General features: G+C 56.4%; 5 protein-coding genes across 5 annotated transcripts; 3 read left to right on the top strand and 2 right to left on the bottom strand.

The window, feature by feature from the left end:
• Nucleotides 1–524: 524 nt before the first annotated feature.
• On the bottom strand, nt 525–4,203 carry SPRG_01786 (hypothetical protein). Its single transcript, XM_012340152.1, has 2 exons — nt 3,418–4,203; nt 525–3,365 (listed from the first exon to the last, which is right to left on the bottom strand). The coding sequence occupies exons 1-2, from the start codon at nt 4,174–4,176 to the stop codon at nt 606–608; spliced, it is 3,519 nt and encodes a 1,172-aa protein (XP_012195542.1). The 5' UTR covers nt 4,177–4,203; the 3' UTR covers nt 525–605.
• A 2,151-nt stretch (nt 4,204–6,354) lies between these two features.
• On the top strand, nt 6,355–8,617 carry SPRG_01785 (hypothetical protein; the record flags this gene model as incomplete). Its single annotated transcript, XM_012340151.1, has 3 exons — nt 6,355–6,483; nt 6,536–7,296; nt 7,747–8,617. 3 exons carry the CDS (start codon nt 6,355–6,357, stop codon nt 8,615–8,617), a joined length of 1,761 nt encoding a protein of 586 aa, XP_012195541.1.
• A 52-nt stretch (nt 8,618–8,669) lies between these two features.
• On the top strand, nt 8,670–9,332 carry SPRG_01784 (hypothetical protein). Its single transcript, XM_012340150.1, has 2 exons — nt 8,670–8,778; nt 8,843–9,332. Exons 1-2 carry the CDS (start codon nt 8,712–8,714, stop codon nt 9,295–9,297), a joined length of 522 nt encoding a protein of 173 aa, XP_012195540.1. The 5' UTR covers nt 8,670–8,711; the 3' UTR covers nt 9,298–9,332.
• On the bottom strand, nt 9,314–10,711 carry SPRG_01783 (hypothetical protein). Its single transcript, XM_012340149.1, has 6 exons — nt 10,194–10,711; nt 10,014–10,131; nt 9,868–9,957; nt 9,697–9,822; nt 9,555–9,644; nt 9,314–9,512 (listed from the first exon to the last, which is right to left on the bottom strand). Exons 1-6 carry the CDS (start codon nt 10,691–10,693, stop codon nt 9,369–9,371), a joined length of 1,068 nt encoding a protein of 355 aa, XP_012195539.1. The 5' UTR covers nt 10,694–10,711; the 3' UTR covers nt 9,314–9,368.
• Nucleotides 10,712–11,471: 760 nt separating this feature from the next.
• Nucleotides 11,472–14,190, top strand: SPRG_01782 (hypothetical protein; the record flags this gene model as incomplete). Its single annotated transcript, XM_012340148.1, has 11 exons — nt 11,472–12,190; nt 12,238–12,383; nt 12,441–12,605; nt 12,652–12,718; nt 12,756–12,927; nt 12,979–13,098; nt 13,150–13,251; nt 13,299–13,499; nt 13,544–13,642; nt 13,695–13,929; nt 13,973–14,190. 11 exons carry the CDS (start codon nt 11,472–11,474, stop codon nt 14,188–14,190), a joined length of 2,244 nt encoding a protein of 747 aa, XP_012195538.1.
• Between the last annotated feature and the right edge of the window lie 146 nt (nt 14,191–14,336).

Here is a 14,336-nt window from a genome sequence, read left to right as displayed (position 1 = left end):
CACGTGGAACTGGATAAAAACTACACTACTAGGCTCACATTTCTCGGTATTCAACAGCTACTTGGCTTTATTGGGGACTCGCCGCCTCCATCTCGAGACGATTAGGTGGAATGTCAATGGAGTTGAAAGGCGCAACATGGTAGCTAATGAGAGCTACTATTAACGGCAGTGAAAGCCAAGGCATCGCGGACAAATATCTCGCTGCCACATTTGACGTGCGCGCAGATTGGCGGGACTTCGATGCCATCGTCAAGAGCTCTGGCTTTTTCGGCAAAAATGCCCATCGTTGGCATGGATCGTTGGCCACCGCAATCAAGTCAAGGGCCAGCTGGACTTCAAAATGACATCCTACACCGACGGCATATCTATGATGGCGACTTGCTGCCTCTCAGTTTCAATCTGCACGACGGACCGGTGTCAGGGGTAATTTTTATGGATTCTTTCCAAGCCTGCAGCGCGATCTCATCAGTGGCCCGAGAAGTTATGTGCCAAGGTTTGCTTGCCTCTCAATACACCTCTTGAGCGTGAGCACTTGTCCTGTCTTAGAAAACGAACAAAGCGACTACAAACGATTTGTGTAGTCAAGTATGTATGCAAGCATGCGTCTACTTCGCAAGCATCCAGCTGAGCGACGCGTGAAGACTCGCCGTGTGCGCAACCTTGTCCTTGGCGTCCAAGAAGACGTCCTTGTTCAACGTAAGCGTCGACGGCGCAGGAACGGCAACGTTCAAGTGACCAGCGCCCACGAGCGCATCGCGCGCCTTGGCGTAGTCCATCGTGGCGACAAAGACCTGGGCCGAGTTGGTGGCGTCCGGCGTCGCAAAGAGCACAGCGGGGCGAACAACGACAATTTCAACGCTCGAGTTGGCAAACTCGCAGACCTCCGACACAATCACGACGGCCTCCGACGGCTGCAGCGCAATGGGGGCCGGCGTCGTGCCGAGCGTGCCTGCAACCGAGCCGACGAACGTCTCAATGGCCTTGGTGATGGCAGTCGAAGCCGCCGACTCCTTGAAGTAGACGTGAATCTTATCAGCGACGACGAGGCCTGCCTTCTTGCGCATCTTCTGAACGCGGTTCACGAACTCGCGAGCGACACCCTGCGACTTAAGAAGGTCGTCCTCACGCACGTCGATGACGACCATGAGCGCGCCATCGGCCGAGACATCGGCTTCGTAGATCTTCTTGTCGCCCTTGAACTCGCGCTTGACAAAGAGGTCGTCGCCCGAAAGCTCGACACCGTTGGTGAGCGTGATGCGCTGCGTGCGCTGGTACGAGAGGGCGTCGTCGTGCGAGAGCGCTTCGACGAGCTTCTTGACGGCACCGAGCTGCTTTCCGAGGCGCTTCCCGACCACCTTGTTGTTGACCTCGACCTTGAGACTGCACCACTCCTTCTCATCGGCGGCGAAGACCAGGTCGCGCATGTTGAGTTCGTCATGGATGTACGACTTGACCGACTCGAGCGACGTACGGACCGACGCGTCCGACGTGACAACGATCACGCTCTTGACCGGGTTCTTGAGCGAGATGGCGCGGCGCTCACGCACGACGCGACCCATCTCAATGACCTGCTGGAGCTTGGCCATGCGCGCCTCGGCTTCCGCGTTGAGGCGCTTCGGGTCGAAGTCCGGGATCATGAGGTAATGCACGCTCTTGGCAACACCGTCCGCGTCTTCGACGGGAGTCGTCGTCGTCTTGGCAGTGTGCGCGACGGGGTGGTAAAGCTTGAGGAACTGGTACATGTACTCCGTGAAGAAGGGCGTGAAGGGTGCCATGAGCTTGCAGAGCGTGTAGAGCACGTCGAAGAGCGCGGAGAGCGCGATGTGCGCGGCTTCGTGGCCTTCCGCACCCTTGAGACGGTTGCGGTTGAGGCGCACGTGCCACTTGGTGAGCTGGTCGACAAACTCGATGAGGCGCGGCACGACCGTGTACAGGCGGTACGCTGCCATCTCGGTCTTGACAAATTGCACAAGCGAATGCAGCGCCGCGACGATCCAAGCGTCCATCGTGTTGCTCAAGACGACGCTCTCGTCAGCGAGCGACGTCGGCACAAATGTCTCGCCAGAGGCCTCCTCGAGGCGCGCCACCTGCTGCACGAAGAAGCGAGCAGCGTTGTACCACGGAAGGAAGACATCACGGATGATGCCCATGACGCCGGCCTCCTGGAAGCGAAGCGGCTCGGCGCGCACGACGGGCGAGTTGATCAAGTAGAGGCGAAGCGCGTCGGCACCGTACTTGGACAAGATGTCGTTCGGGTCCGGATAGTTGCGAAGGGACTTGGACATCTTGCGGCCATCTTCTGCAAGAACGAGACCGTTGACGATGAGGTTCTTGAACGGCGGCTGGTCGAAGAGCGCCGTGCCGATGACCATGAGTGTGTAGAACCAGCCACGCGTCTGGTCGAGGCCTTCGGCGATGAAGTCGGCCGGGAAGCCATTCATGAACTTCTCCTTGTTCTCGAACGGGTAATGCTGCTGCGCGTACGGCATCGAGCCCGACTCGAACCAGCAGTCGAAGACCTCCGAGACACGGCGAAGGACGCCCTTGCCCTTCGACGACGGGATCGTGATGTCGTCGATGAACTCGCGGTGAAGGTCCGTGATGTCTTGGACGCCCGACTTCTGCTTGAGCTCCTCGATCGAGCCGATACAGACGACCTCCTCAAAGTCGTCCGAGACCCAGAGCGGAAGTGGCGTGCCCCAGAACCGGTTGCGCGACACGTTCCAGTCCTTGCCGTCCACGAGCCAGTTGTGGAAGCGCTTTTCCTTCACAAAGGCCGGTACCCAGTACGTCTTTTGGTTGTTGGCGATGATCTTGTCCTTGATCTTCTCGACGTTGATAAACCAGCCCGGCACAGCACGGTAGATGAGCGGCGTGCCACTACGGTAGCAGAACGGGTAGCTATGCACAAACGTCGACTTGGACACGAGACGGCCGCGGTCCTTGAGGTCCTTCAAAAGCACGTCGTCCGCCTCCTTGACGTGGAGGCCGGCCACGAGCGGCACCTGGCTCGTAAACTTGCCGTTGTCATCGAGCGGGTCCGGAAGCGTGACCTTGTCGACGATGCCGTTGGCCAAGCAGACGCGGTAATCGTCCTCACCGTACGTCGGTGCTTGATGGACGAGGCCCGTACCGTTGTCGGACGAGACGTAGCTGTCGCCAATGACGTGGAAAGCATTCGGCCACGATGCAAACGTGTCGAAAAGCGGCACGTACGCCAAGCCAACGAGCGCCGCACCCTTGAGGCTTTCAACCTTCTCGAACTCGGAGCCCGCGACGTAGCCTTTCTTCTCAAGCTTCGGGTACACCTGCACGAGGCGCGATTCGGCAATGATATAGAACTTGCCAGACTTGAGGTCCTTGACCTAAAACAGAAACATGGACGGTACGATCGGTGGATGCTGGGAGGCGCCATACCTTGACGTAGTCGAGTTCCGGGTTGACGCAGACAGCCAAGTTGGATGGGAGCGTCCACGGCGTCGTCGTCCAGATAAGGAGATACGTGTTGGCGTCCGTGACGAGCGGAAAGTTGACGACGACGCTCGGATCGGGCGTGTCACGATAGTCCGAGTTGGCCTCAAAGTTGGAGAGCGACGTGTTGCACGCCGTCGAGTACGGAAGGATCTTGAAGCCACGGTAGACAAGGTCCTTGTTGAACATGGTCTGGAAGACGTTCCAGACCGACTCCATGAACCACGGCTCCATCGTCTTGTAGTCGTTCTTGCAGTCGATCCAGCGACCGAGGCGCGTCACCGTCGACTCCCACTCCTTCGTGTAGCGCTGCACAATACCGCGGCACTCGTTGTTGTACGCAGCGATGCCCATCGCGAGCACATCTTCCTTCGTGTGCACGTTGAGCTTCTTGTTGATCTCGTACTCGATCGGGAGGCCGTGGCAGTCCCAGCCGAAGCGGCGCTCGACGTAGTGCCCCGTCTGATGCGCGAAGCGCGTCACGATGTCCTTGATCGTACCGGCCAAAATGTGGCCGTGGTGCGGTAAGCCCGTCGCGAACGGCGGCCCGTCGTAGAACGTGAACGGCTTGCGATCCTTCGAGAGGCGAAGCGACGTCATGAACGCGTCAAGCTCCTTCCAGAGCTCCAGCGTCGCAAGCTCTTGGTCCGGGAAGCTGAGGCGCTCGGGCAGGCGCACATCTGCGTGGGGTGACGTCTTCGTCATTTTGATGCTCTTCAGACACCAATCCTGGAAATGAGAGCCACCGAAACCCCACCCTGCTTCGTATCCGAATATCCGGATACGTTCGACTTGAAGCTGCCAGGATTTCGGCCAATCATACGCGCGAAAATAATCTTGTGATGGTGCGGGCTGTTCATTGCCAGTGTATTTGCCCATGGTATTTACGCTGGTTTTGGAAGCGCTCGGACACACGAGACACTTTGTCTTGATAACAGTGCGCTCCCTACCCACGCTTTGTAGCCAGAGTGACGGTGTTTGAATCACGACACCTCTGTTTTGGTCTGTGTCCAAGCGCCGTTGCCCCTGTGTACAGTGTTTGCAGCTGAGTCAGGAGATAGGATAAAAGGTCGGTCTGCACTGGCACATTCGAGCGGAGTCGTTATGTGGTCTCCAGTGCAGCTCTGGCACGAACAAGTGTTTGCGCAATGCAATGTAAATACTAATAGCACCCCAACATACCCATGGAACTACTACGTATTTGCAGACGTATTTGTAGGCTGATTTGTAGGCTCCTTTGAGCGCTACTGTAAATTGTGTCAGCTTTGTAAGCTACCGTACTGTCTTCAACATTAGGACGCCATTTCGAAGCATTATGGCTGTCAGCACTGAAGACTGGACTAACTTGGGCAGAACAAGGGAGTCGGATAGACAGCAACACGACTTTCTTACTGCGGTAGGGCGCGAACTGTAGCAATTATATATTTCTGTGACTATAATAATAAAATAAATAAAGAGCTCTTTCGGCATTTCTGGGAATGCGCACTTGGAATGGGCGAGTAGGCCAAAAGCCGCTTGCTTGATTGAAACTTTATATCCTCTGAAAAGAAATACAGACCCCGCCGATCGATTGCGAAAGGGTCGGGTTTCGCATTCTATTGCGTCGGGGCGCTCCAGGGCGCGAGATCGGCGCTATGCCGCTGTTGTTGAGGCAGCTTACGGTTGCCAACGGAGGCCCTACTCGGGTATCACATAGTGCTCTCCGCGAATAGGCCGCTGGACTGCGTAGACAGATGCATTGCGGGTGCCGAATGCCAACGACAGATTGCAGTCGCCACAACCGCGGAGCTGCTTCGCATGGCTCAAACAAGCGCGCTCTCTGCGTACACGAGACACGCTTCGTAGCTCCATACACATTGCCAATTATACTGACACATGAAGTTTAACCTTTGTTGCTTCATCTTACTTGTGCGGAGTGGCCACCAGGCACACGCTTCGTCGCATCGGTCGGGTCGACGCGCCGCGTGGCATGTCGTACATCGAGCAGTAGAGGCCGTTGCCGCCATCGTTTTTGCCACAGCAGCCGGCGCGGTGAGCAGCGACCCGCAGCGGTCCTTGAGAAGGCACGCCGGCGCGTGGTGTCGCAGCGGGGTCGTGGGCTCCCGACGCGGCACGAAAATGAACGAGGCGGCGGTCTGGAGGACGAGCCGAGCGCGCCGCTGACAAGCCGACGACCTGGAGAACAAGCCGCGCGAGGGCGCGACGAGCTGAGCGCGCCGTGGACGAGCTGGGCGCGTGGGCAGGACATGGCGAGAGCTCGTTGGTTGAGGCGAGCGTCGCGTGGAGGACGAGGCGAGCGAGGGACGTAGAACGCGCCTGCTCATGTCGTTGGGGGCGAGGACAGCGCCGTGCCGGTTGCGGGCGGCATCTGATGCTGCGACGGTTGGGAGCAGAAAATAGAAATGATCCGATCTTTGTATGGTTGGGGCCTCACCATACTGAAACCCACCGTGCGTCTCCAAGTTCCTACTCGCTTGCTACCACTGCCGATTGGCTGCTTGGGATAAACTCGACCCTTTTTGTCCAATTACAACGCGCCCCGAGCCAGCGGTCGCTGCATTCTCATTGGACGGCAGGTAGAATCCAGGGAGGTGATTGGGCGGTCTACTTATGGCGCCCAGTGGTAGGATTGCGTAATCAGCTCACCTGACGACGGTGTCCGTGGATTGCCACTTGCCGCTTCGCACACTCGCACCGGAATAAAACGATGATAAAATAGGATCCAGCATCTTTTCCCTCTCTTTTCTTATGCGGCTGCGCCATAAATTGCCACTTTACCATATAAATGGCGCATTCCCCTAGAGGCATTTCTTTGGTATCCTGACTTTTGATTGGACACCATAAATTGGTGCAAAGTCGCGTCACATTGCTTTTGTCTTTGAGATGCTGTCGCTGACGCAAATTGAGCAGTTCCTCGATACTGGCGTCCTCGTTGTCGACGACGTGCTGACGCCAAGCGAGGTTGCTAGTGCGCGCGCCTCTCTCCACGATGAACTCAAGAGCTATGGCGTTGTACGTTGTGACAGGTCAAAGCTGGCTCCATTTCTCATGACGGGGCGTGTAGGACCACGATGACCTTCCAGCAACGGCGGTAAACCTCAAGCTGCTTTCCAGCACAGGCGGCGCCGGTGGGATCCTCGATCTCTTCTATCCGTCATGGCGCCTTACTGTGGCCGAACATCCTCGCGTCTTCAAGGCCATGTCTGAGCTCTGGGCTGCGACGTACGCGTCGGGCGAACTGGACCTCTTCCGCCACCCCTTTGGCGAGTTCAACGCGACAGAGGGCTATATCTACGTGAACCGCGTCTGCTACCGCGTGCCTGATGCAATCTCATCTGGCGCAGTCGATGGCGTGTCGAAGCGCAAGAGCAAGAAACAACTTCAACGGTCCTTGACGCCACATGTCGACTGCTGTCCGACCAACATGTACGCCACGGGGAAGGAATTTCCGCGCTGGCGCCCCATCCAGTGCATCACAGCGCTTACTGACAACCTCGATGCGTCCACTGGTGGCTTTGAAGCCGTTCGCGGCTTTCACAAAGAGTTTGCTGGGTACTTTGCCACAGCAGGCCACGCTTCTGCTGACGCGAGGCCACCGGTCTGCCTTGGTGATTTCTCGCCGTTGCGCATGCAAGAAGACAACCGCGTCATTAGCCGCTACGAGCACATTCCATGCCGCGCCGGCAGCGTCATCTTCTTCGACTGGCGCATCCCGCACGCCAATAGCTACCGCCACGTCGGTTCAATTCCTCGAGAGGTCATCTATACCGGCTTTCTTCCCCGTGTCCCCATCAACGAAGCGTACGCGAAGGAGCAACTTCGCCGGTACGAAGCTCGCTTACTGCCCGCTGACCATTGGCAGAAAGGCAGCGCAAGCCCAGGAAAAGTTGATGAGCGCTTCTCCGAACACAAATTTTCGCCCCTCGGTCGTCGCTTGATGGCCATGGAACCATGGTCAACGACCCACACCACAGAGTAGCGATGACAACATTGAAAATAGCAAGTCTTTTTGGCCCCGGTGCGTGCAGGAGCAGTTGTCTTTAGTCATTCGTGATGGGTACCCGTATGGTGGTGGGTGCATTCAGTTTTTTGTTTTCACCATGTTTAACCCATGAATAAAACGCGTTAAACAACTGAGGCTGAGGTGGACGAAAATGGTCGTCATTTTCAACCTTTCCCTGCCATGCCATCGCCATCTGTCCTCGTCGTGGGGTCCATCAACGCTGACATCTTTCTGGACGTCACGCGACTTCCACTGCCGGGCGAGACGCTTAGTGCGACGGGGTCTCGGTGCCTCATTGGCGGCAAAGGCTCCAACCAAGCTGTCGCGGCCTCTCATGCCGGCGCCCCGACCACTTTTCTCGGCCAGTTCGGCGACGACTATGCCAGCCGCATGCAAGCACATTTGCGGGATGCTGGTGTGACGGTCGATGCGTCGAGCACCGTGCACACGGACGTCGTCTCAGGCCAGGCCACAATCTTCCTCATGCCATCGGGTGAAAATGCCATCGTAATCGTACCAGGAGCGAATGCTGCGTGGCCGACAGAGCTTTCTCCAAGCTCGAAGGCGAGCATTCGCAACGCGTCGGTTGTGCTGCTTCAATGCGAAATTCCCCACCGCGTCAACCGGCTCGTTGCTATGGAAGCGAAGGCTGCAGGAGCGATCGTTCTCTGGGACCTCGGAGGTGAAGAACGCGCTATCGACGCCGACTTTTTGCAGTACGTCGACTACATGTGCCCCAACGAGACCGAGCTCCAACGCTGCATTGGCGCTTCCGCACCCCTACTGACGCTAGACGATGTCGTCCGTGCCGCCAAGATGCTCCAAGACACGTATCATCGCACAGCTCTCCTCGTTTCGCGCGGATCGAGCGGCGCAGTTCTCATCGCCGAGGATGGCTCCGTCACGCAGCAAGCCGCTTTCAAGACAACTGTCGTCGACACTACCGGGGCTGGCGACTGCTTCCGTGGCGCATTCGCTGCCATGTTGGCGCAAGGTCATACGATTGCGGACTGCCTCGAATACGCTGCCGCTAGTAGTGCTCTCTGCGTTGGCCTCCTCGGCGCGACGATGCCATCCCGTGATGCGACCTTGCAGGCCCTTGCAGCGGTAAGATCCAACCGCACGACTGAGCCGTCCGGTTAGAACCGTTGCACGGTCAGAATTTTATCCAATCAAACGTCGATTCTGAATTTTCTTTCGTGCGGGCGTTCACTTCACAGAATCGCTTCCTGACGCCATGTCGAACGCGGCAAATCTCCCCCGTCGCATCGTCAAGGAAACGCAGCGACTCCTCGCGGAGCCCGGTACGCATGACGGGAGATGGAATCCAGATCGAGTGGTTGACGTCTGTATGTGCATCTTGCGTAGTACCGGGCATCAGCGCTACTCCGTACGAGGACAACCTCCGTTACTTCCAGGTCGTGATCGCCGGGCCTCAGTCGTCCCCGTACGAGAACGGCATCTTCAAGCTCGAGCTCTTTCTGCCTGCTGACTACCCCATGGCGCCACCCAAGGTCCGGTTCCTGACTCGTATTTACCACCCGAACATTGACAAGCTCGGGCGCATCTGCCTCGACATCCTCAAGGACAAGTGGTCGCCCGCGCTCCAGATCCGCACGGTGCTCCTGAGCATCCAGGCGCTACTCTCAGCGCCAACCCCGATGATCCGCTTGCGAATGACGTTGCCGACCACTGGAAGACGGACGAACCCGGTGCTTTGCGCACGGCCATGGAGTGGACGCGCCGGTTCGCGTAAACGATCTTTCCCGTCATCTGTCCCGTTTCCACGCTTTCCATCCACCATCTCTGCTCTCTCTGCATAGCCATGTGAGCTAAGGACCACTGAAGAAATGCTACATTACTTCGTGCGTATATTCTTCTTGTCACTGGCGGCTTAGACCAATTGATAGTCCTGCGGCGAGTAGTACTCGGTCAGCAAGCGGTAAATATACGACGGCTGGTACGCGCCGGTGTTTGTGATGAAGATGGTCACATGCTCGGGCGGCACGTAGTCGTTCACCGGGTTCAAGACATCCATCTAGAAACAGCAGTAAGATGCAGCCTGCCGTAGAGGTTCAACGTTGGGAAGGGTCTCGTCGTAGTTGAGAATGTGCGCCGGCGACACGAGCTCGTTAAGGACGTCCAGATCGTGCGGGTACAGCGGGCAGAGCTACGAATGCTGATGAGTCACAATTCTGAGGAAGAACTCTCGGTCTACGTACCTTGAAGAGACCGGCAACGGACACGACGGGCACGCAGAACTTTTTGGCTGCGAGAGCGATGTTTTGAATCCCAGACTGCGCGATGAGACCGCCGTTGGCAACGACAGCGATGGCCGGAATCACCACCTATGTACCAGATTAGAGATCGTTCAGAGTAACTCCGTCCTGCACCTTGTTGACACGGGCCATCATAGCAAAGACGGCGCTGTCTGTGATGACGGTCGTGTCGATGCCACTCTCTGCGAGTCGATGGGCCATGTTCTAGGATGATTGATGGTCCAATGAGTTGGTCGCATGCAAATTCATTGGCACGGTACTTGGCCATTGAGAACAGGCGTAGATTCGACAACGATGACCTTGAACTGCCGCTTCTTGGCAGCCGCTTTGAGGAACTCTTCCACAGACGTCGAGAGACCATACGTCAAAATGACCTCGCTAGTGAAATGAAACGTGTGAGACGAGTTGCGAAGGCTATTGGGATAAGCAGCGATGCGTACTTCGCGTGAATGTACTCCATGGCCTGGTCCGCGATGCTGATGTGGAGGTTCTCGATCTCATCCATGAGCTCGCTCACACCCTCCATGATGGCTTGCTTAAGCTCCTTGATGGGCGTCGTGAAGTCGTCTTCCATGCCCGGCGTGAGAATCGTGCCGAGCGAGAGCTGCGCCTGCGTCTGCGACGACAGCGCCTTCATCCCGTTTAGGTACTCTTCGCGCACGATAAAGAGAACTCGGCGAATAACGTTGCCAATCGCGAGCTCTTGCGGGATAGCCTTGATGAGGACGCGACCAAGGATGCGGATGTGCTCCATGAGCTGCCGGGCGTGCGTAAAGCGGACAGCACCAAGCACAGCACGGAGCAGCTCCGTGGTCTTGCGCGACGTCTCGTACGAGCCCGTGATCTGGCGTCGCTTGAGACCGACAAGGAGGAGGTTGAGCTGGTCCTGGATCTTGGGCCACGGCGCGAGCCATTGCTGCAGTGCGACCTCGTCTGTCATGCTTCTTGCCTTGCTTGTTGAAAAACCAATGGCTGGGCAGGCGATAATTATTTTATTCTACATTGATTTGTATCAAAAATAAAATAAATCCTTGAGCAACTTCGTGTGGGAACCTTCTCCTGGCGGGCAGCAGCATGGATGCGTAAATGGACGCCTATTGGCCCTGCCGTGCACAGAGTGGTCTCAAGGCATGGCGAGTATGCTCGCGAGAGCACATGACTGTCGAGGATAACGTCCAGTATCTCGCTTCAGCGTGGGTACCCGGTACATGCGCGCCCTACGCATGTCGCGGCCCGTCTCGCCTGTTTATCGCCCTTGGCCCAGAAATGACCTGTGTCGTCTCTGCTTTCTAAGCTTAGGATTCCAAGGGCATCATGCGCAGATCCTGCCTTGCAGCCGTTGCGCGGCACAGCGCTTGCGCTCTCGTTGCAGCTTCAACAAATCGTGGGTGCGTTGAGGCCTGACGTCAGGTGCTGCGACACTGAGGACGCGATCGCCGATCGACCACGGTGGCTACAGCTATGGGCGGTGGCCACTGCGCCGGGCGGTGGAGCGCATTGGGCTTGCTGCCAAGATCCGTTCCGTTCCATCTGTGGTCGCGAGGCCGTCGTCCCGCGGCCGAAATACAATGCCACGTATGCGACACACTCTTTATTAATATGCACCAAGCGCTACTGAGCAGAATGCACGCATGCATTAAAATACGGTAGTATAAATGCGTCGTGTGCATTAAATTGCACGCAAGCTTCACTCGTCGCATTTTCGAATCCGCGAGCCGATGAAGTTTGGGAAGCAGCTCGAGATCACGGCCAACGTCGAGTGGCGACAGTACTACGTGCAGTACAAGAAGCTCAAGCGGCTCATCAAACGCGTCGCCTTTGAGATCGAACGTGGGAAGCAGAAGCTGGAAAAGCTGGAGAAGAAGCGTGGCCAGTCGCCGCTTCCACGTCCGCCCAACGTGACTGCTGGCAGCGACGAGGACGCGACCAGCGGTATCACACGCACGGCGAGTGGTAGAAAGAAGGTGACGGAGGCCTCGCCACTGCTCGAACCATCCACGCTCTCTAGCTCGGACTTGAATCTCGAGGGTATCGCCGAGGCGAAAACCGAGTTCTGGGCCATGACAAACGCCAACATCCAGATTGCGAACGACTTTTACCGCGCCAAGATCACCAACATCGCAAAGAACATCAAGGACTTTGAGAGCATGCTGCGCGACGAAGGCAAGACGGCGCACGGCCACGTCTCGACGCACAACCCTACGTTCTCGCACGAGGGCGGGTTTGCCGCGATTCAGGACGCGTACGATACGCTCATCGATCTCAAGGCGTTTGTGAACCTCAACCACACGGGCTTTCGAAAAATCGTCAAGAAGTTCGACAAGACAACGGGTGAAGACGCGCTTGGTGGCTTTATGAAGCAGCTGAACCGCGAGGACTTTTATGCGTCCAACGACGTTGACGGGCTTCTCGATCGCCTCTTTGGGATCACGTCCAAGTATGAAGTACCTCTTTCTTGCAACGCGCGTCATAACTTTTGTGCAGGGACAAGCTCGAGGCTGGTAACATGGAAGGTCGCATTCGCCGTCAGCAGGGCAATCAAGACTCGCTTTTCCGCAAGGTCAAGGTCGTGCCCTTTGCCGTCTCGTGCACGCTATTCCTCGTGCTTCTTATGGTCAACCTTCCTGGCGGTACATACTCTCACATATTGAGGTGATTTCGATGCTCATCCAACTACAATCCGTTAGAGCAACCAGTGCAGCAACGCTGCTTGGCGATGCTCGTCTTTGTGACGTCGCTCTGGGTCACGGAAGCTGTCCCGTACTTCGCGACGTCGTTGCTTGTGCCCGTCCTTGTCGTCTTCCTTCGCATTCTCAACAACAAGGCCAATCCCGACGTGCTTCTCGACGCCAGTATGTGCATTCTTGTGTCGCCTGAAACATTACATACACGGCGTAGAAAGCGCGGCCAAGGAAGCAATGACACTGCTCGTGAACCACACGACCATTCTCATCATGGCGGGTGCGTCAACCTTGCAATTTACTTTTACTCATGCCAATTAGCTTTTCCATTTCGGCGGCATTGTCCAAGTGCCAGATTGAACTCTACTTGGCCGCCTTCCTCCAGCGCCGCTTCAAGAAACGCCCACGCTTCTTTCTCCTCGCGATCATGCTCATGGGTCTCTTCCTTTCCATGTGGATCAACAACCACACGGCGCCCGTTCTCTGCGTCTCGGTCTGCTGCGTTGTCGTTCGCTTCTTGGGAATCTGACACATTAATCTGTAGGTGCTTTTGCCCATCATTCGTGACTTTCCGCACAACAGCTCATATGTCAAGACGCTGCTCATCGGTCTCGCGTTCGCGTGCAACCTTGGCGGCATGATGACACCAATTGCTTCGCTTCAGGTATCTGGGTTATGGCACTGCACACCACTAATGCTGTCGCTGACGATCTAGAACACTCTGGCGCAGTCGTACCTCGAGAAGGCCGGCTACGTCGTTTCTTTTGGCCAGTGGATGATGATATCGGTGCCCTTCTGCACCTTCGCGACGATTCTCGTGTGTCTCCTATCTCCGATACATTTAGATTCTCAGCGTCTCTGTAGTGCTGGCTTTTCTTGCTTTGGGTCTTCGATCCGGCCGACGTGACGTACATCCCGCAAATCGTGTACGACCAAAAGCAGCGTATTAACCGCGTCCACATTGCCGTTGTCGTTTTGACAATGCTCACGATCATCATGTGGGCGCTCTTCACGTTCATGGCTGAAACCATCGGCGACATGGGCATAATATCGCTCATGCTGATGGTATGCTGCGACTCTCACGCCTCTTCTGACCTTCTGGCGTCTAGTTTACGCTCTTCGGTACTGGCATCTTGAGTCAGTTTGACTTCAACTCGTTCTCGTGGCACATTCTGTTCCTCATTGCGGGCGGCAATGTTCTTGGCGAGGTGTGATTTCGTCTCGTTATACACTTTTGCCTAAATAGATATATTCGACTAGGCGGTCCAGCGATCGGGGCTGCTTACAACACTGAGCCACTCGTTGATTCAAGCGCTCCCCAGCGGCAGCGTGTGGCTCACAACCGTCATGCTCTGCCTCCTCGTGCTTTGCCTCACGACGTTCATCTCGCATACGGTCGCGTCGCTGATTCTGCTGCCGATCATCGTACAACTAAGCGTTGAGATTGGCCACCCGCACATCCCTGTGATTTGCTGCGCCCTCGCCATATCCGCCGGTGCGTCGCCTATTTTCGGGCTGATCTTTTATCAGCTGTGTAGCAATGGGTTTGCCGTTTGCGTCGTTCCCCAATATCAATTCGCTGCTTGTCCTCGACGACCATGGCGAGCCCTACCTCAAGGTCCAGGACTTCCTTCGCGTCGGCCTCATCTTCTCGATCTTCTCTGTCGTGCTGATCGTGACCTTGGGCTACACGCTTATCGTCGCGGTGCTGGGCTACTCGCTCCCTCACACGGTGTCTTTGCTGGCTTCGCCTTAGCTCAACATAGTTGTCTGCATAATTTGCTCCTGTCTAATGAAGAGATGCGACTTCCGTGGAAGACTACCACTAGGGCTTTACCATCAATCCACACAGAGCGGAGGTGCGGGCATTCTGCATCTTGGAAACACCATTGTCTCGTCCGT

This window comes from Saprolegnia parasitica (genome assembly GCF_000151545.1).
Source record: "Saprolegnia parasitica CBS 223.65 unplaced genomic scaffold supercont2.4, whole genome shotgun sequence".
In the NCBI taxonomy this organism is placed as follows: Eukaryota; Oomycota; class Saprolegniomycetes; order Saprolegniales; family Saprolegniaceae; genus Saprolegnia; species Saprolegnia parasitica.
The sequence above is the reverse complement of the archived record's forward strand: the minus strand, read 5'-3'. Positions and strand labels throughout refer to the sequence as shown.

What these genes read in the sequence shown, in the direction of transcription:
- SPRG_01786 (XM_012340152.1), bottom strand. Translation starts at nt 4,176, where the DNA reads ATGACGAAGACGTCACCCCACGCAGATGTGCGCCTGCCCGAGCGCCTC. An exon ending in CGGAACTCGACTACGTCAAG is followed by an intron (nt 3,366 to 3,417) that starts GTATGGCGCCTC and finishes TTTCTGTTTTAG; the next exon opens with GTCAAGGACCTCAAGTCTGG.
- SPRG_01784 (XM_012340150.1), top strand. Translation starts at nt 8,712, where the DNA reads ATGTCGAACGCGGCAAATCTCCCCCGTCGCATCGTCAAGGAAACGCAG. An exon ending in GCGACTCCTCGCGGAGCCCG is followed by an intron (nt 8,779 to 8,842) that starts GTACGCATGACG and finishes CATCTTGCGTAG; the next exon opens with TACCGGGCATCAGCGCTACT.
- SPRG_01783 (XM_012340149.1), bottom strand. Translation starts at nt 10,693, where the DNA reads ATGACAGACGAGGTCGCACTGCAGCAATGGCTCGCGCCGTGGCCCAAG. An exon ending in TGATGGCCCGTGTCAACAAG is followed by an intron (nt 9,823 to 9,867) that starts GTGCAGGACGGA and finishes TCTGGTACATAG; the next exon opens with GTGGTGATTCCGGCCATCGC. An exon ending in CCGTTGCCGGTCTCTTCAAG is followed by an intron (nt 9,645 to 9,696) that starts GTACGTAGACCG and finishes CAGCATTCGTAG; the next exon opens with CTCTGCCCGCTGTACCCGCA.